Source organism: Phascolarctos cinereus, unplaced genomic scaffold (assembly GCF_003287225.1).
Source record: "Phascolarctos cinereus isolate Bilbo 61053 unplaced genomic scaffold, phaCin_HiC Scaffold_3;HRSCAF=262, whole genome shotgun sequence".
In the NCBI taxonomy this organism is placed as follows: Eukaryota; Metazoa; Chordata; class Mammalia; order Diprotodontia; family Phascolarctidae; genus Phascolarctos; species Phascolarctos cinereus.
The window spans coordinates 95471977-95497584 of NW_027555736.1; the positions used below are offsets into that span (position 1 = coordinate 95471977).

The 25608-nt window shown below is 34.5% G+C and overlaps 1 protein-coding gene across 2 annotated transcripts in view; it reads right to left on the minus strand.

The window, feature by feature from the left end:
* Positions 1 to 448: 448 nt before the first annotated feature.
* The window catches only part of FHIP2A (FHF complex subunit HOOK interacting protein 2A), a 46326-nt gene continuing 21166 nt past the window's right edge, over positions 449 to 25608 (minus strand). For both annotated transcript variants that reach the window (XM_078151042.1, XM_020988140.2), the window contains 12 exons: positions 24713 to 25006; positions 24316 to 24512; positions 23274 to 23388; positions 21330 to 21406; positions 21034 to 21226; positions 20651 to 20820; positions 12003 to 12146; positions 10992 to 11082; positions 8527 to 8670; positions 5218 to 5358; positions 3777 to 3880; positions 449 to 3677 (listed from right to left, as the gene is read on the minus strand). In XM_078151042.1, coding sequence (XP_078007168.1) covers positions 3572 to 3677; positions 3777 to 3880; positions 5218 to 5358; positions 8527 to 8670; positions 10992 to 11082; positions 12003 to 12146; positions 20651 to 20820; positions 21034 to 21226; positions 21330 to 21406; positions 23274 to 23388; positions 24316 to 24512; positions 24713 to 25006 — 1776 coding nt within the window. In that variant the 3' untranslated portion in view covers positions 449 to 3571. The remainder of the gene's footprint in view (positions 3678 to 3776; positions 3881 to 5217; positions 5359 to 8526; positions 8671 to 10991; positions 11083 to 12002; positions 12147 to 20650; positions 20821 to 21033; positions 21227 to 21329; positions 21407 to 23273; positions 23389 to 24315; positions 24513 to 24712; positions 25007 to 25608) is intronic.

Below are 25608 nucleotides of genomic sequence, written 5' to 3' on the forward strand. Positions count from 1 at the left end.
CCCCCCATCTCATCCTGCAACTTTCTGTATAAATGGTTAGCAAAGAGAGGAGAAGCAATGGTTAAGGGCCTCCAATCACTAATACACAAATCTTTTCTGCTGGTGCATCCTCATCCCATTATCTTTTCTACTTTCAAATTCTAAAGCTTTAAATTGAAAGGCAGGGATGAAAAGATGCCAGGCAGTCTGAGTAAGGCTGGCTTTGTTTCTTTCAGACTATGCTATACACTGTACTTGTTCTATTCAGTTACCAATTTGGAGAATTTTATACTTAACTGAATGGCTAATCATCAGGCAAAATAGTAATAAGTTTTTGAAATAAAATCATATTTGGAATGAAATGACATATTATTGTTACAACATTGTTATATAAACCCTTCTTCCTTTAAATACATGCAACAAATGAAATTATACAATTCAAATTCCAAAAATATAAATACACATATAGTTTAAATTAAATTAATTTATTTTTTGAATATCCCTCTTAGTCCTGCATGCATTGGTTAGCACAAAGTTGAACTTTATCACAATCTTCTTTGTAAAAGTTAAAGTATGTACTCTGATCACTGCTTGGGATAGTTTCTTCACTGGATAGCCCCATGACTGCCAAACCATGGTAACACTGTTAAGTCAGCAATTTATACAAAGTTCAATAGAAAAAATTTGCTGAATATCCTCTGTTTAATGTAAACAAGGCAGGAGGCAAACAAAGAGTTTATAGTAACACTATTTTACAGGGCCTGAAATGATTATCAGTTGTGTTAAAGCACTGGATTATTACCTTGGCATAAATATCTGGATTTATCATACAACCCAAAATACAAACACCATGTAATTTGTGAGTTAGCATTTTACAGTTTCTTTCAATGCCTATGAACTTCATAATTAAATGGTAATTTTTTAATTTGTACAATAATTTATGGAAATAACTTTCCAATTTATGAAGTAATTTTATAATTTGTGCCCTGTAAAATTAGGTGTAACAATTTTTACACTAGCAACAGTGTAAGCAAGCTAAGGATTTTGGTCCTTATATATATACATAAAGTAATGTACAACCAGACTGAAAAGCTGTGTATTAACTCACAGCTCCCATATTGCACAGACAGATATATTATGAGAACTATACATAGTCACAATGTGAGCATTACAATGGTAATAGGCTAAGACTGATGCTCACTATGAAAATTTCAATAGGGTTTAAAAACAGTACTATACTGGTGGAAAAAAAATTTTTTTAAATTGCACCCCATATTTACACAAATAGGCAGCAAAGCTAAAATTCAATTTGGGATCTGCTTAAGGTAATTATCTCAGCAGTGTTTTTTAGTCCAACACTAGCTATTAACAACCTTTTATTTAAACACTCACTGATAGGTAATAAAGAGCCCTAAACACAAAACAACAATAAAAACTAGCTATTTAGTGCAACTTTCCACTGACAAATCCAGATCTAAAATTAAGTGATTTTTCATATCTTCCTAAACATGAAAAGTGCATGTGAAAATTAGAAAAAAATTAAAAATAAAAGCAAAGCATATCTTAATTGTTAACTTATTTGGAAGAATCACTGTATTAATATAACTATGGTTTCATAAGCAGCACCCATTACAAAAACAAGTCCTAAAGCTATTAGCTTGATTTCATGGATGAGCTTGAACACCCATTTCTGAGAGTGGGAAATGAATAGCATTTGGCTTGAGAGGTAACAGCATCACAGTGACATCTTAAGCATTAAACAATTATATACCAAACATAAGAAAATATTAAAAAGCAAAATTTACCTTAATGCATTAAATTTTAAATAATCCAAATTAAGTAAACAACTTCTACAATAGAGTAAGAATGCAGTATTCTTTGCATGAACTGACTGATAACAATAGCAGACTGAATGAGACTCCATTGTAAAAATCTTTTAAAGAAAACAACACATGATGTTAATACCTGCAGTTTAGGAACTTGATTTTTTTTTTGTTATTTTACTTTGCAAATTTGGAATGTCATTACAAATTGGGACTAAATTACTTAGAACATATATTCTCTTAAAAAGGTGGTAAATTTACTACTGTTAAGAATATTCATAACTGTTTAATATTCTGTTCTTATGTAATAATGAAAAGAAGCTTTATGAAACATAAAAGAACAGAAAAAATGGAATAAAAGCAAAAGACCTAAACATGCAAAGATTTATAATTTGGTCCTACAAATAGGCAGTGCAGTCTTCATATATGCAAATATGTGCTAAGTAAATATACCTTCTCAAAGAGGCAGTGATAGATTCCTTTTAAATGACTATAAAGTTAACTTCTTTCCCCCAAATATCTTTAAGTGGACTGGTAATGAAAAAAAAAGAAAGTGCAGCTGCTTAACTTTTAAAATGTTAACAACAAAAAAAACTCCTAAACAGACAAACTTAGAAGAACTGATCTGAGTACTAAAAAATCAATTAAATTAAAAGGCTAGGTGGCAGCAACAAACACTGCTTTGTCCATGAAGCGCTTACAACCCGTGCCATTTGGATAAGCTACTGAAGAATCCAAGAGATTCAGCATGTTCTTTCTACACACAGACATACACACAACAATTTACCAAAATCCTTTTAAATAGAATCAGGACATTGAAAGACTATGATTTTTTTATCTTTTAGAATCCTATACAAGAAAGACTTCAATAAAGAAAAATGTAAACACTGAGGATGTTGGCATTCTGATTGCTGCTTACTAAAGTGGTATCAGTCAGTTCCTTGCTGGGAAACTACCATGAAATTCAACAGGATAATAAAAATCACAAAATACATTGCCAAGGCACAAAATGTTCTTAACCCAATTTGTGTTAAATAAGCTTCTTAAAAAAATACTGTTTTAGCAAACAGTGGCAAATATGATAGTTTAAATAAATTGGGACCAACATATGAAATAAATTCTTAACACTGCTAAGTGAGATTAAAATAATATTTTGAAAAATGTGTAATTGATTAAATATCAAGTACATGAATCAAGAATTTCTTCACTGTACTAAATTATTCTTTTTCTTATAAAAGATTGAAGCTAATTTGTTTTAAAAATTCTTATCTTCTGTTATCACATTCTGCTTTTCCCTACCTTTTTTCTGTATTCAATGAAGTTTTCTTTTTATAGCATTTTCTGATTTCCACTTTCCTTTCATGTTTTGTTTGCTAAGAATTCTGACATCAAAAAGTTACAAAAACCAGTGATTTTCTTCGCTACATATCAATCCAAAAGAACATATGCACTGAGCTTCAGAGTGTCAAAAAGCCTCACTACCTAAAATGATATTAAAATAAGACAAGATCATCAAAGTTATGACATCAGAAATTTTTACAGCTTTTGAAACAGTCTTTAGAAATGTTTGTTTCCTGAAGTTTCTTTGATTGCATCCTGGGTTCAATGACGTGCAATTATATACAGAGCCATTACAATAAAGACAATGTCCAAAACTGTACACCTGTTATCAAGAATGTCCATTCCGTTATGTCCTCCATGGTTCTGGCCAGTTTAAGGCTTCATCCTTTCTTGCCTGGGTGACATGGAGGCTACCATTAAGATGTTCCTCATGGTGTTGATGAAGTGTGATACTTCACAAATGCAATTGCTGCCAGTTCCTTACAGAACTCTTCTAGCACAATCACACCCTCTAGTAATGTCATGTGGTCAATCCTGGAAAAGAGAAAAGAGCTAGGGTCATTAAAAGTGAATCAGTAAAACAGCAATATGTTTATAAGCTTTTTTATGACAACACACGTAATTATGGCTTACATTGGGCCTTCAGGTTCCAAACCAAGTAGTCGTTTTCTGACCAGCAGAAGTTTGGGAGTGAAATCTGGAATCCGCTGGATTCGGACCATAAGGTCTCCAACAACCTGTAACACACAGGAACAAAAGACACCACGTCTCTCAAATCTTATGCATGGGAACCTCCAGGAAAATAAGAGCAGTTCGTAGTAGTATAGTATGAGGAATAATGCTAAGGTAGGTTTCAGGAAAATTTCATTTTAATTTAGGCTTTGATCCTTAAAAGCTTAATTCTTTCTGGACATCTGCTGACTTATATGGAAAAGAGGATAATAATATATCCTCAATCTATCTAAAAGAGAATTATACTGCAGGTGTTCTGTAAAATTTAAAGCAATGTACAATGAGAGTTGCTATTATTATAAAGCTTCTATATAACCCACTTTACTTAAGATATGAGAGGAAATGTCAGTTTTTACTATAAATGTGCCTGTTTTTGACAATGTATTCACATGTACCCAATTAATGTAAAAACTTAACACAAAGGCTTTTAAAGGTTTATTTTTCAATATTCACATGAGCACAGACACAGAGTTGGAAGTGACCTTAGGAGGCACTGAATCCAACCCCTTCACTTTACAGATAAGAAACTGAAGTTCAGAGGTTGTGACCTGCCTAAAGTCACAGACATCATAAGTAGCAGTCAAGATTCAAATCTAGGACTTCTGACTCCAGCATTTAGTACCACATTACAGTTTTTTTATCTACAGCTAAAGCAGAATTTCACATACTCACGGACTGAGATCAGTATGAAACAACGGAACATGGAAAGAACATAGGACTTTAAATAAAAGGACCTGAATCCAACTCATACTTCTGTCACTCTCTGGGTGACCTTGGGTAAGTCAATTAACCTCTTTAGCCTTTGTTTCTTCATTTGTAAAATGATGGGGCTGGACTAGGTAAGTTCCAAGGTCCCTTCCAGCTCTAGAGCTATGATCTCATGATTGTTAGAGCTGGAAGGGACCTCAGAGCTCATCTAATCCAACATCTTAATTTTAGAGATAAAGAAACTAAGTCAAAAGGAGGGAAGTAAATTGCACATACATAGCCATTTAATAACTAGGACTCAAACAGGACTCCAAGTCCAGTGTCCAGTGTATATTATAGCATAACACCCGTATATATTCACCTTCTTTTCGTAGTAGGCATATGTCTAATAAAATTGTTTTATATTAAGCTATTTCCTTACGTACAACCTAAGTCATAGAATATCAGGGTTGGAAGAGATTTTGGAGTAGTGAATGTAAACTTGTTTCAAGGAACACATATAAAATATTTCCTCTTGCATGTACTTTATTAAATCTGGCATATAATGCTATATTTCCTTAATAATTTTAACAATATGCTAGCACTTCTATGCACTTTTATAGACCCTATGTAACACACAATATTAATCACTCACCCTGACAATAACAGAAAAAAGTGATCTACAGCCAGAAGCCAGATTCACATATGGATCCAAAAGGTACTCATGTATATGAGGATGAGGGAAAAGAGAAAGTCTGGATAACACTGATGTTACTTGTAAATTTACATCATATGGCTGTGGAAAGGAAAAAACAGAAAGAGAAACATCTTAAGTGATTTTTCTTATATTTAATACCATTCTACTTAATTTACTGCTCAACCTAAATTCATCAGAAAATACAATCTACTATTTTGCTTTCCCATTATGATATTCTGCAACCAAAGGAAAGGAAATCTATCACCATTAGCCCGAATGAGCTTAGCCAAAAAAACTCTAACCCAAAAAACCTTAGGTTTTTTTCATACATCACATAGATACAGACACAAAAACATAACTAAGATACTTTATTTGTATTTTTCACTGTCTAATGTATAAATTGCAGCTCTGACACTAATTTTTGACTTAGGGAAAAATCACTTTACTTCAATGGGTCTTCATTTCCTTCTCCTTAAAATGAAGGGGTACTGCTTCTCAGCATTTTGGCTAAGATCGTTTATGGGGTTTGGACTATAGAAGTCAAATCTCTTCTAGTTCCTAAAATGTTCTGTAGGATCTATATCTCAGTAAGCCATTTTCCCAACAGATAAGCAATCAAAGAATATGAACAGTTTTCAAGAGAAGTAAATGATTAACATCTATATAAATACATATAAAAATGTTATATTGTCTCTCCTCTGTCTCCACAGGAGGACAGTGTGGGCAGAAAGGAGCCATGAATATAGCAGGGATGGTAGGTGAAAGGGAAGGAAGAATGATTTATGATCATTTTTATGCAATCTTCAAAAATACTAAAGATAGGCTCAGATTCTTAGAATCTAGCCAATAGCTCACTAATATTAAGATTCCTTAAGAGTCTGCCCAATATGACAGATGTTCTAATAAACCTTGTCTTTGGCTGAAAAAAAATACTAAAGATATTTCATGAGTAACTCAACCAAATAGCTTAAAAAAACAACAACAAAACATCTAGCCATGCCAGGTGCAAATCTGGTAAACACAGGTAGTTTATAATAACAGCTATGTTTAATCAAGTGCTAAAAGAAACAAAACTAATACTCATTTGAGTAAGTGGAAGATTTCAGTTCCATGGTCTCAATCAAATCTAGTTTTATCACTGAATTAATCTTTTCAAAAGGGTTATCTATGAGCCACCCCCAATCTGACAATTCTACCTGTTTTTGCCAGAACAGAAGAGAAACATATTCCTATCCTCATCTGTACTTTCCTTCTCTGATAACATGACATAGTTTTCCCTAACAAGACACAACTAAGATAACAATAGCAACAGCTGGCCTATAAACTTTCATTTTTCTTTCATTTCAAGTTCAAATGAAATGTTAGAAAAAATAAGTAAGAATTCCACTTAAGGGTTATGCTATTGGTATCAAAGAATATGAAAAGGATAACTCAAACTATGAAGAATTATATCATAATTTTTGTATAAGATGGTCTTCAATTTTTAAGCTTACTTTAGTTCTTCCATTCATTACTTAAGGAAAATATAATTAGAATGATAAACTGAAAATAGTATGGGTAAAAGTCCAAACACTACTTATTTTAGACCACTAGAATCATTTGAGCACTAACTATATGATTTTACATTAATGATGGATTAGAATTAAATTAAAACCCTTATCTAAGAACCACAATTATTTTACCTTCGGATACTCTGTCTTTAATATCCTTTTTTAAAGGTACTACAGAGATCACACAAAGAAACCTAGAGAAAAAATTCTAAATTGAATTTGAATTGCATCTAATTTGAATCCTGAAATTCTTGCTTCCCAACATTTAGATTCTTAATTAGCATATTTCTCAGAGTATTTAATGATCAATTCATCAGCTAATAAACATGTATTAAATGCCTGCTATGTGGAAGACACTGAGCTAAGCACTGGAATGATGACAAATAACAGGTTGTTTACATATCCTAACTTATATCCTAAGTAGGTAGCCAAGTAAAGCTAGTAAGTGAGAATAAGTGCAGCATTTATTGAATCTTCAGTGATCAGATACTGCGCCTGACCAACTAGCTCTGGGTATGTAGGAGAAATTTTCAATAAGACAAATAAAGTAGTAAGATTAAAGAGTAGTATAACTATTATATATACTAGACTCCAAAATATTACCTAAACCTACAAAAACTTAATCTCTAAAAGTTTATACTACTCAAATATTAGAGAACCTTTTATAACAAACTTTTCAGAAGCTACCCACTATTAAGAGGCAACAGAAAACACAGAAAACCTACATCATGTTGTTTGTTTGTTTTTATAAAACATGGTCTGACCCAATTCATGACATTTCTTTATTTTCTTAATTTTATTTTCTTTACCTGATTTTCCTCAGTACTTAGTACTGTCCTCTCAAAGTTGAGGGACAGAATTTTTGTAATATTCCAGAATTTGTTTAAAAATCATTGGCACATTTTCTGGAAGATCTCAGAGGAAAACAATTTGAAAACATGTAAAATTTTATTCTATATTGGATAACTTAAAAGGGTTTTCTTCCCATTTTCTCCCAATTGCACAGTCAATACAAAGTCTTGTTTGAAAGCTAAGTACTCTGATGATTTGTTAGTGGGTGAGGGAGAGAATGAGATCTAAACCCAGATATAAAAAAAATGCCATAAAAAAATATAAAAACTATTCTTAGCTCATGGACTGTAAAACAGGGGACATATCAGTTTGCTGATGCCTGGTTTAGATCAGCAAGCTTGGTTTTCTAATATGGTAGATAAACTTACAGATAGCCTAAGTGCAGCAATGGCAAACACAAAATGTTAAAAGACCCGGAGGAAAGTTTCCCTCTCATTAGAGAGGAATGTAGACAAGAAGTACAAAGGATGAGAGGTGTGCATGGTTTGAGAACTGCCACAATAAAAGGAGTATATGCATCATGGACCCAAGAAAATAAATACCGAACTTTAGCAATTTTACAAGAAAAAAAAAGTTAATGAATATTAATTTGCATTTAATGGCACCTCTAACTCTCTAATGTTCTTTTTTAAATGTCCATATAAATCCAAGTTTAGCTTTCTAAGCTGATCATTGAGGGAAATTACTTAGGTCACCAAAGAAGCAGTCAGGTTACTAAACTGAGAAAGTTTCATAAGAGTATATCAAGTAAGACAATCAAAGAATATCTAATTGTTATGTTGAAGATAAATTAGAACAAGTACAATTTACAGAGAATAGTAATTCTAAAAAAACACAAAACTGTAAGTACTGGATTTCCAATTACCTGATCAAGAATCCTTCCCATTCTGTCAAACAAAACTTTCAAGAAATGACCCTCAAAGAAAGCTGCTTCTAAATTGCACTTTTCCAATGCTTTTGGAGACCCAGGCCACTCCCATCTTAAGCAGATAGAACAGTAGTCCCGGAACTAGGGAAAAGGCATTTTGATAGTTAAATTGGGCTAACAAATTTTAAACAAAAAAGGTTTTCAGAAATACATTGCTGTATATGTATTTAACAAAACAGGTGCTATGCTGGATACACACTACAGTGGAACACAGTGAAAACACTAAAGAATACTGGATTGGAACTCAAAAACCTTGGGTTTGAATCCAGACTACCAGAGATTGTTACCTCAGGCAAGTGTCCTTAATCCCTTAGGGCTTTGGTTTCCATTATCTGTAAAATGAGGGGTTTAGAGTAGATGAATCTCTAGAGTGCCTACCAGTTTTACCATCTGTTAGTCTCTGATCTTCACTGGGCCTTTCTCCCCACATGGCTTATAGAGGCCCAAAGGAGGAACATTTAACTGAAATTGCTCTGAGGTGACAAGGTGGCAGAGTGCATAAAGTACAATGACAAAGCACCACCGTCACAAAAAGCTTTGTTACTTCTTTCCTTCAATATTTGCAACTGGATTTTAAAAGTAGGATAAGTCCTGACAAAAACACCACATTTATTATCAAATGGCATGAAAATTAGTAGATAGATATTTATCAGCAAAAAAGCAATGGTGTAGTATGTGTCTATAGTTGGGCCTATAATTGCTATTTCAAGAAAGGAGGTACTCTCAAATTTACATGAGAATTTTTCTCTCATCTCCGATTCAAAAATTTGAAGAATCAACAATAAAAAGAACATTATCTTCTTAAATAGGCAACTTCCAAAATCTAAACAAAAGAATATTCCCTATAATGTGTCTCCTTAAACTTTCCTTAGTCTAAACAAAAGACATTTGTGACAAAATGTAAAACTCCTTTTAGTATTAACTGTAGTCTTTTTTTTTTTTTGGTGAGGAATTGGGATTAAGTGACTTGCCCAGAGTCATACAGCTAGTGAGTGTTACGTGTCTGAGGCCAAATTTGAACTCAGGTCCTCCTGACTCCAGGGCCGGTGCTCTATCCACTCTGCCACCTAGTTGCCCCCAACAGCAGTCATTAAAAAACAAGACAAGTCATTTTAAAACTGACAATTAAAATGCTTAAAATGCTAAGTCCCTCAAATTACTATGAATTTCAAAGCACACAAAATACCTGTATAGATTCAAAGTGCTCCTTAAAATAAAAAAACAACTTACAGAGCCTGAGGAATATTCATCACTATATCATGTCAATATAATAAAAATGACAACAATGCCCAAATTAATTTATCATTTTAATGTTATACCAATGAAATTACCAAAGAGATACCTTATAGAATACAATAAAATAATAACAAAACATTCTGAAAAATAAAGACCTAGAACGTAAAGGCAAATAATGAAAAGAGGCAGTGATGAAAAGATAACTACACTTCTGGACTTCAGACTATACAAGGGAGAATCAGAAACAATGGAATTCAAGTTAACTATTAATTTCAAATGATTTTGGCCCTTAGGCTTTAATATTTTATTTGTGTAACTCAGATAAAAGCACTTTTACACTAAATTCTTTGAAATTCTGATACAGAAGTAGTTTTGAAAATTACTTTGATATTTACCAATCATCCAGAGTCCTCTTTAATATCTATATTATATTGTTTCATTAGAGTTTATAAATTTATAGACCTTTTATTCCAAACATAAATAATGTGGTGTTAAGCCAATTTGAAAGAATTGGTTTAAATATATTATTTTAAATCATAAATCATCTACAAGTACATTTAGGTAATTCACAATTTGGGAGACTGAAAGATTACATTTCAAGTATTCAGTTGTTTAAAAGAATGATTGCCTGAGAAAATACATTTGAATTTCAAACTGGGGATTCTAGGAACACCTTTCTTTCCACAGTTTGTTTAGCAGCTGGAAATGATTCTATGAGGAAAACCATTTGAAGTTATAACTTCAGATGCAAGAAAGACCCCTCAGGGGCAGCTAGGTGGTGCACCAACCCTAGAGTCAGGAGGACCTGAGTTCAAATTTGGCCTCAGACACTTAACACTCACTAGCTGTGTGACTCTGGCAAGTCACTTAACCCCAATTATCTAAAAACAAACAAACAAACAAAAAAAACAACCTCCCATCCTGCTCTCCGCTAGGGGAAAGAGTGATTAGACATGGCTAGTGGAGTCAAGTCCACCACAGGAAGGAAGAAAAGGAGGGAAACAATCTAGTACCAGGAAAGTAGAAAGGGGCATAGGTAAGTCAAATCTATATACACAAAGATATAGAAAATAAATTTTATATACCATTCTCGTTTCAGAGTCTGTACCCCCTTAATGAATTCATTTTTAAAAATATTAATGAAAACGTTAGTTGCTTTTACTTACCTGCCTATGAGCATCTCTGAGGTAGGTGTCATAACCTGTGCCCTCTACCTGGTAGGATGATTTTGCTTCATCGGGTACCAGACAGAGAAAACTTAAACAAACAAAAAAGTAAGATATACTAAGTACTACTGTTTCTACATTTAACAGTATCCTTAAAAGCAAATGCCTTTGCCTAGTGATGCCTTTTGAGCAGAAGTAAGTCACTTCAAGAGGAGACTTCTTTGAAAAATTATAAATGAATATATTACTTGACTTAACTTTATAGCAAATACATTACCAGCAAAATATTTTTCTGTAATTTCAAAAGTTACACTTAAAAGCGTTTTATCAAACAACTTGCCTCTGCTCATGAACAAGCAGACATGATATTTATTCATCAGTGGAAACAGATTTACAATTCCCAAGTAAATTTAAGACATTGTTGATCTTAAATAACAAGCAAATCTATAAAGAGATCAACCCTATCCTAATATGAGATCTCAAATTAGTGTTTAAGCAAAGGGAGAAGAGAAAGGCTTTTGGTCATTGGGAAGAAGAGGCAGATAAATGTCTATATTTTGTTGGCCTCATTCAGTAAAGTCTAAACAGAAAAAGAAAATGGATAGAAACATGTTTGTCCAAGAAAATTTATTTGAATCAAAAGGCAATGTGGAATTGTTTAATGTTTCCCGATAAACAAACTATTTAATTTAAAAATCTATAAGAACAACCGATATTTTAATCCTGGTAAAAACCACTGTTATTATTTTTTGCATATTTAGTTAGACCCCAATCAAACTTATCTCCTCTTGGGCTTGACTACTTTCCTCAGCTTTAATTTTTAAGACTGGCAAATAGTTGTCAGTTTCCTTATATTGTATTAAATAAGTAAAAGCTGTGAAAGAGAAGATTTCCACCAGTTTCACAATTTAGAAAAATTCAAATGAAAATTTGTATGTATGTAAATAATATTCATACAAATTATGCATACAAAATGAAAACAAAGACAAAGACATTTACACAGAAACTTACCTATTTACAATTTTATGGACTTCAGTTTTTCCATCATTTTTGGGATGTTCTGGAGTAGTAGGTGGTGAAGAACTAAGCCACTCTTGATTTGACAAAGTGTTTTCTGGTGAAAGATCAGTAAATAATGGATCTTCTTCCAAATCCCTAAGTTAAATTTTAGAAATAAGGAAAAAAATTTGTTACAACATTTCTAAAGTGGGATATGAACTTTAAGAATACAAAGAAGATGCTGGAGAACAAAGATCTGGATTTCTTAATAAAGACCTCACATATGAAAACTATAGACTTTTAGCCAGATGAAGTACATCTAACAAGTAGTAAAATATATTTGTTTAAGGACTTATACATACACAAATTAGTTTTACACAGGAAAACAGAGAGGAAGGCGCAAAAAAAACCCCCACCACCTCAAAAACCCAACCTATCCACACATCCACTAAGTCAAATATCACAGGGAATAGGTAATATAAGAGAAAAGAAAATAAAGCTAAAGGCCCAGTAATTAATTCGCAGAAGATCACATCCAAAAAAGAAAGCCAACACTATAATACTTGAAGGTCTCAAGTTAGAGCAAAGAGTAGATAATAAATGAATTATAGATTTTAACTTGAGAATAGGATGTGATTATAACATAGCAAAAGACAGGTACATTTAATCCAAAAGGAAAAGACAAAAAGGGCAATGGAGTAGCACTGTATACCAAGAAGATTTATTCATGCAAGAACCACAAGCCAGATTGGGGAGGCATAAAAGAGAACATTTGTGTTAGGACTAACAAAAGTATAAATTAATACTGCAGTAAGCATGCACCTGCCAGAAAGAAATGGACAGAGTTTCAGAAACAGATCACAAATCTGCCACATAAGCATGACAGAGTAATGATGAGAGAAATCTGGTATTTGGACATCTGCTAGAGCACTGCCTAATGCTAAAAGCAGTTGCAAGACTACAATTCTAGAGCAGAAGCTGCATTAAAAAAGATAAGTTGATCTGAAGAACAAAATTTCCTTGATAAACACAAATGTTTCAAGTAAGGAAGAAAAAAGACTGATGTTGACACACTGGTCAACAATGATTTTAGAAAGACATGTACAGAAAGATGAAATCAAGTGCAGACAGCTGAAGAAAACATTTAACGAAGTCTCTAATAAAATGTTTGTAGAAAAGATAATGAATGTGGGCTGGAAGATAGTAAAGTTAGATAGATTCAGAACTAGTTTAATGACTAAAACCAAAGAACAATGACAGTCTGGATTGAAATTTCTAGTGAATTGACCTTGGCATCTGCCTTTGACTGAGATCTGTTTTGTTCACTATTTCTATCATTTACTTACTGAAGGCATAAACAAATTTATAGATGGCATAGAATCATGGATTTAGATGTAAGGTCAGAACAATTTGGTACATGAAAGGGGAAGAAAAAGAACTTTTGTTTACTTAAAAAAACACCCTAAAATCCATATTTAAATACAGTTTTTCTGGTAGTATGTGAGTAGTTTGCCAAAAAGGAAGAAAATAAATTTTTATACAATGATAAGGCTAAAAATACCTTGTAAAGGATGTACAGTGACTCTTCTTTCATAGGTGAAGAGTTTGGTGGCTTGAAAGGAAAAAAAACTTTTATTTACTAAAAACTTACATAATGCATGTGGAAGGAAAGTTCAGAGTCAGAGACTGTTAAGAGGACTAGATTGTGGACAGTGGAATGGCTGGGGCTGCAGAGTATTATGGTGCTAGAGCTCTTATATAGGCAACTGTTTTAGGCTTAAAAGGTTAAAACAAACCAAAATGATAAATCAAATGGCTGTTTGGAGATTATGCAAGACTTAGATAAGGAGGGGTGATTTAGTAATTAACAGAAAATAGGAATTTGAGACCGTTTACCCAGAAAGAGAAAAGCAAGTTCTGCACCTGAGATCTGAGCCATAGAAGGGAGTGACCATACAGTTTGAGGTGAAGAAAGGGCAAGAGAGGGAGGAGAAAGCAGGGTATGGTGAGGTCAACTCTGAGCTGCCAGAAGAAGCCAGTAACAGAAGAGTGGGTTAGTTGCTTATTCCTGGAGAATCAGCTAGAGAAAGGCTGATTCCATTAGGATACCACTATTGCCCATTAGTGCAATGTACAGCTAGTGTACAGTTGTGAAGCCTCTCAGAAGTTTCTATTGCTCTCTGTTGCCCTCTCTGGTTTGAAAGGGAAAAGCAGGCAGGGGAAGGTTTTGAAGCTGATTTGCTGTTTGATTGTGTTGGTTAACACCAGATTGATTATGCATTGCTGAGAAAGCCAGCAGGATAACTTCTGCAGACCTTAGGCTGCAGGGAATTAGTAGACAAAATAGCCAAACACGTTTTCAGCACCTTTTTAAGAGTGACTGTGAGTTAAAAGAGCTTGTGAATGCTTCATCAGTTGAGAGTAAAAGAATTAAATTAGGCCAAAAGGGGAGCAGTTAGAAACAGGAAATTATTAAGTAGAAAAATGGTTTCCCATGATATAGATGTTCCTGAATGGATCAATGATATCAAAGCATGCAGTTCAGAGCTGTGAATAACCCCAAGCACATAGTTTTGCTCATTCACGAGTTTCTGCGAGTGTGTTGGTGGAAGACTGTGAACCAGGTTTATGCAATAGATTGTCTATTCCTGTATTTGCTTATGGGTCCTTGCAATGCTATAATTATGGTTGCTTTTGCCATATTGTTAAACAAATGATTATGTATAAGATGTAATATTATCATGATTTTGGGTGACTGGGTTTGTTTTAGCGGAAGCAAACTGGTGGAGGCTCTACAGTTGTGGTAAGTAGGGGGAGTGTAACAGGGTTACCTCTCACAACCAAAAAAAGTTTAAGCATGGTCACATGGTGGTGGCCCTTCTCTGGGAATTCAGACCTGCCATTGTAAGGGGGAACTAAGTTGATATAGCCAGAGCAGGGGAGAGCGAGTGGCCCACACTCCATGAAAAGGGATTGCAGGTGGAAGTCCATGTCAGGGATGCCCCACACACAGATTATATAGATCTAAAAGGAATTTTAGAGGGCATCTATTCTAATACTCTGATTTTACAGGTAAGGAAACAGAGACATTCAATGACTTACCCATGTAGTAAGTAACAGAGCCAGGATTCAACTTCAAATCCTATGACTATAAACTTACTGCTCTTTCTAGTGTACCAAGCTGCCTCCCATGAAGACAGAAGAGATCTAAAGTAACTAAACAAGAAAATGGGGATCTGAAAATATCTTGATTCAGCAGGATTAAGGGACAAATCTAACGAGATATGGTTTAATAGGAGTAAATGAACAGGCCTACACTTGGGTTAAAAAAAACATCAATGACCTAAGTACAAGATGGAGGAGGCATGTCCATATAACAATTCAAGTGAAAAATACATGAAGATTTTAGTGGATTGTAAACAGTATGATTCAACATTGTTTCATGGAAGCCAAAGAAATTACTTTGATCTTCGGCTGCTTAAAGAGAAATAAAATGTAGAGTAGAAGGAACATTACAGTCCCACTGTATCCAGATGACATCTGGAATATTTTGTTCATATTTGAGTACCACATCAAGGAAAAAAAAATATTGCTATCTTTCATTTTCACATCACCTTAAAAAAAATATTTCCCACCCCCCCTCATGGCCCTTCACTACCCAGGGAGGCAAATTAGCATTATCATTTGTTTTATATCACCTTCTTTTTAAAAATCTCTCCCCTCCTTTTCACCACCCGGGAAGCCATCCCTTGCAACAAAGAATAAATGGGGGAGGGGGAGAAGAGAGCAACTTAGCAAAGCCTGAAAATACACATAATGTTCCACACCCAACTCTGCTAAAAACGGAAGGTTCTTTTTTTTTTTCTATTTCTACTTCAATATCAAACTTGATGATTACAATTTTGGGAAACCACATTCTAAGACATTGACAACATAGTCAAAAGTCTGGCAAACAGGGATGTCTTTCAAGAAGGCCACCTGAATAGGAGGCAAACTGCTCAGCTCCTATATACCTAGCATTCTAGTAAAACCCTGAAGTTTATACTAGATTGAATCATGATCAAGAATTCCAATGAAAAAGTACAATGATTTTCATCTACCTTTGAACTGCATAAAGTTAGCTAGTCTTGAGTCAAGCTCATTCCAGGACAGTACCCCAGCACAACTAGGGATACATTGTAGCCTGCAAAGCTCTGTGGCCAGAAGGAATAAGAGTAGAGGGCTCCTCTAAGAAAAACCCAACACGGTTTAAAAAAAAAAAAAGAACGTAGAGGGGAGAAGGAAGGGAAATCTTAGAAGCCCGATGGAACAGCAACAGGAAATAATTAGCAATGAACCACCGCAGTACTCAGACTGGGACAGACCAGGCTCAGGAGCTATGTGGTCTCTAATACCTTGCCCTGAGATACTAGAAAGGGTTCTGAAGATCCAGTGCTTTGAACCTCAAAGATAAGGGGTGATGGTCATGGAGCTAAGCATAAGAAGGTGAAAATCAGGGCGAGAACCTAGGGATTCCAAGTTGAGAACACGTAGGGCTGGCCCTGGGACAAAGCCCTAATTGACAAATTTAAGATGGAAAACTGAGTAACTGAAAGAAAACACCATCAAGTATAAAAAGTTATTTGAAATCTAATTCCATAACAACTGTAAGCAGAAGAAAAAACTAAATTTCCACAAAGACTATTCAAATACCTACCAAAAAAACGAAGGATCAAAAATGAAATACAACTTCTCAAGGAGAGAAACAGAACAAGAATAAGTAGTAAAATATCACCCAAGAAATGGAATCCCTGAGAACTAAAAAAGACCAAACAGAAATCAATGGCTCTGTGAGACAGCTAGAAATATCAAAATCAAAAGACTGCAAAAAATAGAAGAAAATTTAAGATGCCTGATATTAAAAACATCCAATTGGGAAAGAGAAATCATTTAAGAATTATTGGACTTTCTGAAAACTATGATAAAAAAAAAACCCTGGCTGATATAGTCTTTAAATTCATTCTTTAAAAAAGCCCAGAACTAATAAAATTAAAATGCAAAATAAAGATGAAAAGAATTCACCAATCCCCTCCTGAGAGGAATGCCAAAAGGAAAAATCTTAAGAATGTCATAGCCAAAATCCACAGCTCCCATGTCAGAGAAAAAATACTACAAACATTCAGAATGAAACAGCTGAAATATCAAGGGACCAGGATCACACAAGACTGGCAACTTTTACTAAAAGAACAGATCTTGGAATATAATATTCAAAAAGCAAAAAAATGGGTTTGCAACCATGAATAATTTACCCTGCAAAGCTGAATATAATTCTATAGGGGAAAAATGACCTTCAATAGAATAAAGTACTTTCAAGCATTCATGATGAAAAGACCAGAGCTAAGTAGGAACTTTGAAACAGAACTTCAAGAATTGAAAGAAACCAACAAAAGTATTAGCAACTGGAAGGAGTTGTATGAAGAAAGAGTGCTAACATTCCAACAGAGGAGAATAAGTGATGAGGCAGCTAGGTAGTAGAATGAACACAGCAGTGGGCTTGAGTCAGGAAGACCTGAGTTCAAATTCAGCTTTAGACACTCACTAGCTATGTGACTCTGGGCAAGTCACTTAACCTCTGTTTGCCTCAGTTCTCTCAGATGTAAAATGGGGGTAATAATAACACCTACCTGTCAGGGTCATTGTGAGGATCAAATGAGATAATATTTGTAAACTGCTTATTAGTGGCACATAGGAGTCATTATATAAATGCTTATTCTCCCCCTTCTTCCCTTCAGAACCTTACTGTATTTAAAAGGAAATGAGAGAGTTAAGAAAATCAGAGAATGTGTACTGGTTCTATTCTGAGGGTCTTTAAGAGGGGAAACAGAAGAAAGAGTAAAAGGAAGAAAACACTAATATAGAAAGAATAATCATAATTATAGTAATATTAGTAAATAGTAACAATAATGATAATAGCAGCTAACATTTACATAGCAATAACTATGTGCCAGGTACTGTATTAATAAGCATGCTACAATTATCATCACACTTGATCCTCACAACAATCCTGGGAGGTATGCTGCTGTTATCCCCATCTTACAACTAAAGGAACTGAAGCAAGCACAGGTTAAGTGACTTGCCCAGGGCAGAAGAAGGGAGTAGAATTTGCTATTTTTCATAATTTAGGTATGTGGAAGGAATGCACAAACAAGGAAGAAGGGGTGGGGAGAGTGGGCATCAGATGAACTTCACTCTTATCTGAAATGGACGAAGGAAAGTTGAACAACATACAAAGAGTATAGTGTAAAAATGCTTCAAAATTAATAAGGAAACAATCAGGATTAGGAAGGTGGTAGTGTTCAAAGAGAGAAAACAGTCTCAAGGAAAAGAAGTTTCCTGATCTTGAAAGCAAGTAGGAGGGACTACTTTAGACTGCCTCTTAAGACAATTAAGGAATGGCTGAACAAACTGTAATATATAATTGTACTGAACTGATAGAATGAAGTTAGCAGAGCCAGAAGAACAATTTATATGAAGGACAACATTGTAAAGAAAAATAACTTTAAAAGGTCTTAATAACGCTGATCAAAGCAATGATCAACTCTGTTTTTTGAGATATGTTACCCAATTCTTGAAAAAGAGTGGACTGCCACAAGGTTCAGACATACAGTTTTGGATATAGGCACTATGTGGATTAGTTTGCCTAACTCTTGCTTTATTTGTAATAATGTTGCTTTTTTTCCTCTATTAAAGCTAATGATAGCGTGAGAAAGAGATCAGGAGAGGGAGGGTAGCAATAGTGAAACCCCTCCCTTCAAAAAAAAGATACTTTTAAATGCACAGAAAAGAATAAAAGGAAGCTCAGAAAGAAGCACAGACAAGTAGGACAATTTTGAAAGCAACATGTAGAATTTATGTACTTTTTTAAAAACCAGAATTTCTTCTGTGTGTAGGAAAATGTCCCTTTTTGTGTATTTAGGTTCCTTATTAAAAAAATTAAATTTAAAAAATTAAGCAAAGTACTCAGGATGAAGAGGGGAAGAGGGAATTGGAAACCATGCCATAAACATGGTTGAAGAAATTGAAGAAATATTTAGCTTGAAAAGAAGACTTAAGGGTATCATGACAGCTGCCTTTTGTGTAAGTGAAGGGCTATTCCATGGAAGTGAGGTTAAATTTGTTTCACCTGGACCCAAAGGACTTAAATAGAAGAAACGGGTAGAAGTAGCAGAGGGTCAAAGTCAGCAAAGTGGCACCGTGCATAGAGCACTTGGCCTGGAGTCCAGAATATTCATCTTCCTGAGTTCAAATTCGGCCTCAGACACTTATAAGCTGTGTGACCCTAGGTAAATTACTTCACCCTGTTTGCCTCAAGCTTCCTAATCTGTAAAATGAGCTGGAAAAGGAAATGACAAACCTCTCCAGTATCTTTGCCAAGAAAACCTCAAAATGGGGTCATGAAGAGTAAGACACAACTGAAAGATGACTTAACGATTAAAGATGTTCAGAAGTAGAATGGCCTGCTTCAGAAACACGAAGACTCAGTGATAAAGAAATAGTGCAGGCTAAATAATAAATCATCAGCTATCTTGTAGTCCAACGTGAGTTAGACTAGATACCTCCAATTCTATCAAGTACAAGTTGTACAATATCTCTGAAATTCTGTTTCTGCTATATAGATACTATGTCATCATTTAGCTAACAATAAAAGGAATATTGTGCTAATATATAACTGACAAGTTAGCTTTTGTTAATCTAAATCAATTTTGTCTTAAGCTTAAAGCAGACAGAAATTTTTTTTGTGATTAAAAGTACGATAGGATTAAAATATCCATTTATCAATATGTCTAGGATCTGTCATTTCATCAGTGTGGGCAAAATTGCCGTGGGAACTTCTTCCATTGATACTGACCACAAGCCATCTATAACAAGAGTCCTAGAGAGCTTCCTGAGGCTCAGAAGGATGAAGTGTTTTTTTCATGATCTCATAGCTAGTTAAGTAGCAGAAGTGGAATTTAAACAATGTCTTAATTGTAAGTCTGGTAATCTAGTAGTACTATACTATGCTGTCATGACAGCTAAGCTTCATTCAACTAAACTTTTAAACTGCTAAAATGTTTTGGATTTGGCTTTTTCATCTCCTAAATAAAAACGAGACATGAGGAAAGAGAAAGCAAAAAGTGAAATAGACAGATTATGGTGGATGTGAAATCATGCCCTAAGAGGATTAGAGAAGAACAGGAATGTTTAGTTTACAGAGTACTTAAAGAGAATATACAGCTATCTTCATATTTTTAAGGGCTTTATTATATGAAGAAAATATCATTTATTAATTTTCATGAATACGGAAGAATTACAACCAATTATTACTTTTTTGTGAGATGAGGGGTGAGGAGGAGCAGTGAAAAGGAAGATTTCAGCTTAAAGAAAGATTTTTCAAGAATTATAGCTGTCCCTAAAACATAACTGGTTCCCTTGTCAAATAGTGATTTCCTGTCATTGGAGCTGTTCAAGCAGAGGTTGAATTTAATGATACTTATTTATCCTGCAGGGACACTATAGAAAGCATTCATGCATTAGGTATGAAGTTGGACCAGATAATCGCTCAGATCCTTTCAATTCTAAGATTCCATGTTTAAGAAACTGTCTACTTAAGATGCTCAGTTGACACATTAAAAACTTACACTGCTCCTGCTATTAATCCATTCTCCACCACATCTTTATCTTCTGGGCATAAAGGTTTATATTCTGTGTAGTTTCTTTCTTCAAGATTTCTCAGAACCAAGTTATAAAGAATGTGCTCATTGGGTTTTTGTAATAGATGCTCAAACATCCTTAAAGTCATAATGCTAATCTGTAACCAAAAGTATAAGAATGAATTTTAAAATATCTTTTAAATTATTATTCTTGCCTTTGTGCATACAGTTTTTGTTTCCAAATTTTAGTAACCAAATACATGGAAAAATGTATATAATATATACATACCTATATATTATATATACATAAGTAGATATTAGTATTTTAAACATTCTAAAGTTAAATTCAAAATTGTTATTTTTTTTCTCACCTCATCAGATATATGATCACAGTGCTCAATTAATCTATGCCGAAGTGGATGTCTGTTAATTTCTGCTAGTGTTTCTGGTTCCCTCTGCTCTCCAAGAATAAAAGAAACCATTTCTTGAAGTAAAACATCAGAGGTTACTTGCCGAACAATGCGATGGAGCAAAGCGGTAGATGTCAGAATACCCATCTCTGAACTGGATAAAATAAAAAGATACTTAGTGTTATCAGAAAAGACTAACCTGACATAAAAACACTGATTTTATTATTATTTATTTTCGATGGAAAGAGTCTACTCACGTTTGCATTAACTGTGGTTCCATAACACCAATGAAAAACCTTTCCCGAACAGCTCTGGCCAGAGCAACAGCAGCAGACTAAAATACAATATAAGAGTAACATTTTATAAATTGGAAAAAACCCCTGTATTTTAAATAATATTTAGGAAATTTAAAAAGTAATTTCCTAATTTAATTATGCGGGGAAAATAATCTTTCCTACTTAAGTATATAAATTGATCATATGGACCTAAACTGAGAAGCATCTTGGTGTAAAGCAAATAGAATGCTGGATTTGGGGTCAGAAAGATACAGGTTCAAATACTGCTTCTGACAGTTGTATGTCTACAAAGAATTTAACCTCCCAGTCTTAGGCAACTGTCTAAGACTACAAATGATGGATGTTGTTGTTTGTCCTTCATTCTTGAAGAGGACCACGACATCAGGAAGGAGATGTCTTGACTTACAAGTGAATTGGATTTAAGTGAGAGACAGCTGTGCAAAATCACAAGCCTCACTCTCTCGTCTAGAGTCATCTAGATCCAGTGACAAGATACAGATCAGGATGACCGGAAATGATGGATGACAGCTGCATTGGCAGGAGGGAGTTCTGCACCAACAAAATCACTGACATCTGGTCAGTGCTCTCCCAAAAGACTGCCTCAGCCTTGGAACTCACACCTCTTCACTACCTGCTGCCACTGATTAGAGGAGAAAAAGCTGAGAGCTCCTCCCAGGACCTTCAGTTAAGGAGGGCACCTAGGCTTGTCATCTTTTTATTTCCCACCCAGCTATAGTCCTCTGAACTTCTCCACCATGCCCTCATCAGGTACCTCTCCCTCAGTTTTGGACGCAGCCTTCCTCCAGCAGACCATACCCTCCCTGAAGGCAGGAGCTGTCTTTTTCACTTTCTTTGTATCCCCAGTGCTTGGTGAAGTGTCTGGCACATAACAGGTGCTGAACAATAGGTGCCTACTGACTGACCAAAAAAGTCCCTGCTGTATTGACACGATGCACCCAAATGATACATTATTTCTCGGCCCTATCCACACACATTAGACAAATGTCCAGAAACATGAGGACAAAGGCATAAATGGCATCCCAGGTAACCTGTCAGAGTTCATAAGCTAATTTGACTGCTGGTAAGCTCATTTATGTCATAAAATATTTTCACTCAGAAAAAAACATTTGTGTGAAACAAATTATCTTCTCTGAGAAACTATTTCAGAAAACTAGTGAATAGCTGGACTTGGAGTCAGAAGATTTGCATTTGAATTCCACCTCAGACACTCTTATGTGACCCTGGGCAAGTCATAGAACCTCTCTGAGCTTCAGTTTCCTCCCCTGTAAAATAGGAATGATAACAGTACCTTCTTCACAAGGCTGTTAAACCAGTCAAATTAAAGATGCATGTAAAGTGTTTGGAGGACCTGAAAGCATCATATGCTATCCATTATGATCATAGTAAATCATAACAGTTAAGCATTCTAGGCAAATAGCAGAGAAGTAACTTGAAGTAAATCTGCTAAGAAATGAAACCGCATTTCCTTTTCAGGGGTGGGAGGAGCTCGTGGAATAATCTACTGATTGCTACAGGAATATTTACAACAGCTCCTTCTTATAATACAGCAAGTTTTCTAACTTTCTCAAAGAAATATGTTATTTTCATTATGCTTTATAATATTTCTGAAAATTATGGAAGCAAATGTTATGCCCATTTTACACACTAGAAAGTGAGGCCACAGTAACTTATTCAAGGTAATAAAAAAAATCCAGACCTTGAACCTCAGTCTGTGTCATTTTCCAAGGAAAAATTATTTGGTTTTTTTTTAAACTAGGTGATGTAATAAACTTTATTAACATACTTAAAATCTATCTTGGGTGCCATGCAAGAAGTTCAAATTTCACATAAGCAGATACAAATTTATATTTTTTGAATGATCTGTGAGTCAAAGATATTTCAAACCTTTTGTGCTTCTTTAATTAGCTGATCACAGTAATCAAACCATGAGAGAAAGGAAATTAAGGCTCGTTTTCCTGGAAAAGCTGATGCATCTTCTTTGTGACTATATGAATCCAAGCTGTAATATACAGAAAAGTACTTAGTATAAGATATCCAAAAAAGTTTAGTTATAACTTTCAAGACGCACACATTTCATTCTGTCACCTGGGTTCATTTCTTGTCCATATGACAATGAGGAAGGCAAAAATGATTCCCAAAAATACAGTGTTTACACAAAGTAGTGAAAAGAAAATAAAGAAGGATTAGAAAAACAAATCATTTCAGTTGTCTTTTTTAGTGTGCAAAAATGGAAACAGTGAGGAAAAAAACCCGAATTTAAGGAGAAAAGAAAATATGCCTGATTACCTCCTCTCACCTTCCCCATAATCTCTGGAAACTAACAATAGAAAGCTAGGTTTGCCTTGTTGTTGGTATGGAACAGAAGTGAAGGAAGGTAAAAGAATTTGCAAATAAATGATAAATAAGTAGGTAAGTCTTCTTTCCCTTTTCTGCTGTGCAGAGTGATAACAAGACTACCAGTGGTTGGACAGCTAAAACAAGAGGTCCCTTTTTCAAGTAAGAAACTAAAACAGTACTACAATTCCGGTTTTAAAAAACGTGAAGGAAGGGCAGAATTTAAAGGTAGATATCCTAAGCATTCAGGCAGGCAAATATATGAAAGGTTTATCACCAGGGCTAGGGTACTTGATTCCTGAGTAAGGGAACTAGCACTATCTATCCATAAAGATTACCTTCTGAAACAAAGACAAAAGAAAAGTAGTTTAAATATATAACTGCTGGTACTCTCCAATACCCACTCCATTACAATCATTCATTCAAAATTAGGTACTTCTACAAACCTGAAACAGAGCAGTGAAATATAAACATCCCTAGAAGAGAAACGACAATTTTCAAAAGTAAAGGTCACTATAAAACAGAAATTACTAAAGAATTTACAATTTAATTTTTTTTTTCTTTATGGAGAAGTACAAATGAAGTTTCTTACCCCCAGTTAATTGCTTCCACCGTTTCAATGTCTAAGGGATCCACTGATTGAGGTAAGGCCTTATAGAGGGAAGCAAGTCTATCCGTCAGTAGCTCACATAAACAAGTACTCTGGGTAAGGCATTTGGCAGCTGCAGGTTCTGGCAAACTTACTAACAACATCAGGCCCTCACATGCCTTCACAGCTATTCGGCCATCCTATGAAAAAAGAAAATAGTAGCCTTTCAAATCACAATTCTGACTTCCAATAAGTAGTTTTAGGGGGAAAAACATATTAATACATTTTCTTCTAAACTAAGAACAGATTTTTAAGATTCTAAAAGTTTTATTTTAAACTTTTGCTACCACAACCATGCAAGAAGAAAACTACAAGACTTGTAAATAACAAAAGAACTTACTGGGCTTCTAGTAAGATTGAGCAAAGAATTTACTAAATTGTAATCCTGATGTGGCCGAGAAGCAGAAGCCTCAGGCAGTGAAGTAACATTTAGCTGATCCAATCTTGTGGACAGGTCATCTGGCTGATGAGGAAGATCATCTTCCATCTCTGTTGGCTCCATTCCAATACTACCAGAGAGGTCTTCAGGCAGAGAGGCCTGCCTTGTATCCGTTGTCAAGGAATCTTGTCCTTTTAATGTATCCTCTGTAACTACATCTGATTCTCCTTTGGAAGCGAATGGTTTTAACTTGTTCTGAAAAGAATCACAACATTCTCAAAGTCATACCAACAGCCCTAAAAACTATAATGCCTAGGGGGGGAAAAAGCGGATTCTTCTACAATCAGTATTTTATAAGTGCAGTTATTGTAATAATCAACAAGGTATTAATTATCTTCAGAAAAAACAATACTGCAGCTCAACATAATACCATGTATCTAATAGATTTAATACATCCCTTAACCGTTTTATGATAGTCATAATACTAGCTGGAAAATCTTTTCAGCAGAGACAAGTGACCACTAGTTTGGGTATTACTTGCTTTAACTTTCTTTATTGATACTGTATGTTAGATAAAACAGAACATAAAAAATTTTGAGACTAGATCTAAAAGTTCATACAATCATGTCGTCATGAAGGAAATGTCAATTATGATTACAGTAAGATCATGAGAATAATATGCATCCAAATAAAGTTATGAAATGTAAAATTTTAAATAACTTAATATCACACTCAAGATTTTTTCATAAATCTAGGTTTTTGTAAATGTAAACATCTCAACATATATTCTTGGCATCTGTACTCCTTAACAAGAATAAGAAACAATCTGAAGGCATTTTAATTACTATCTTCAAAGA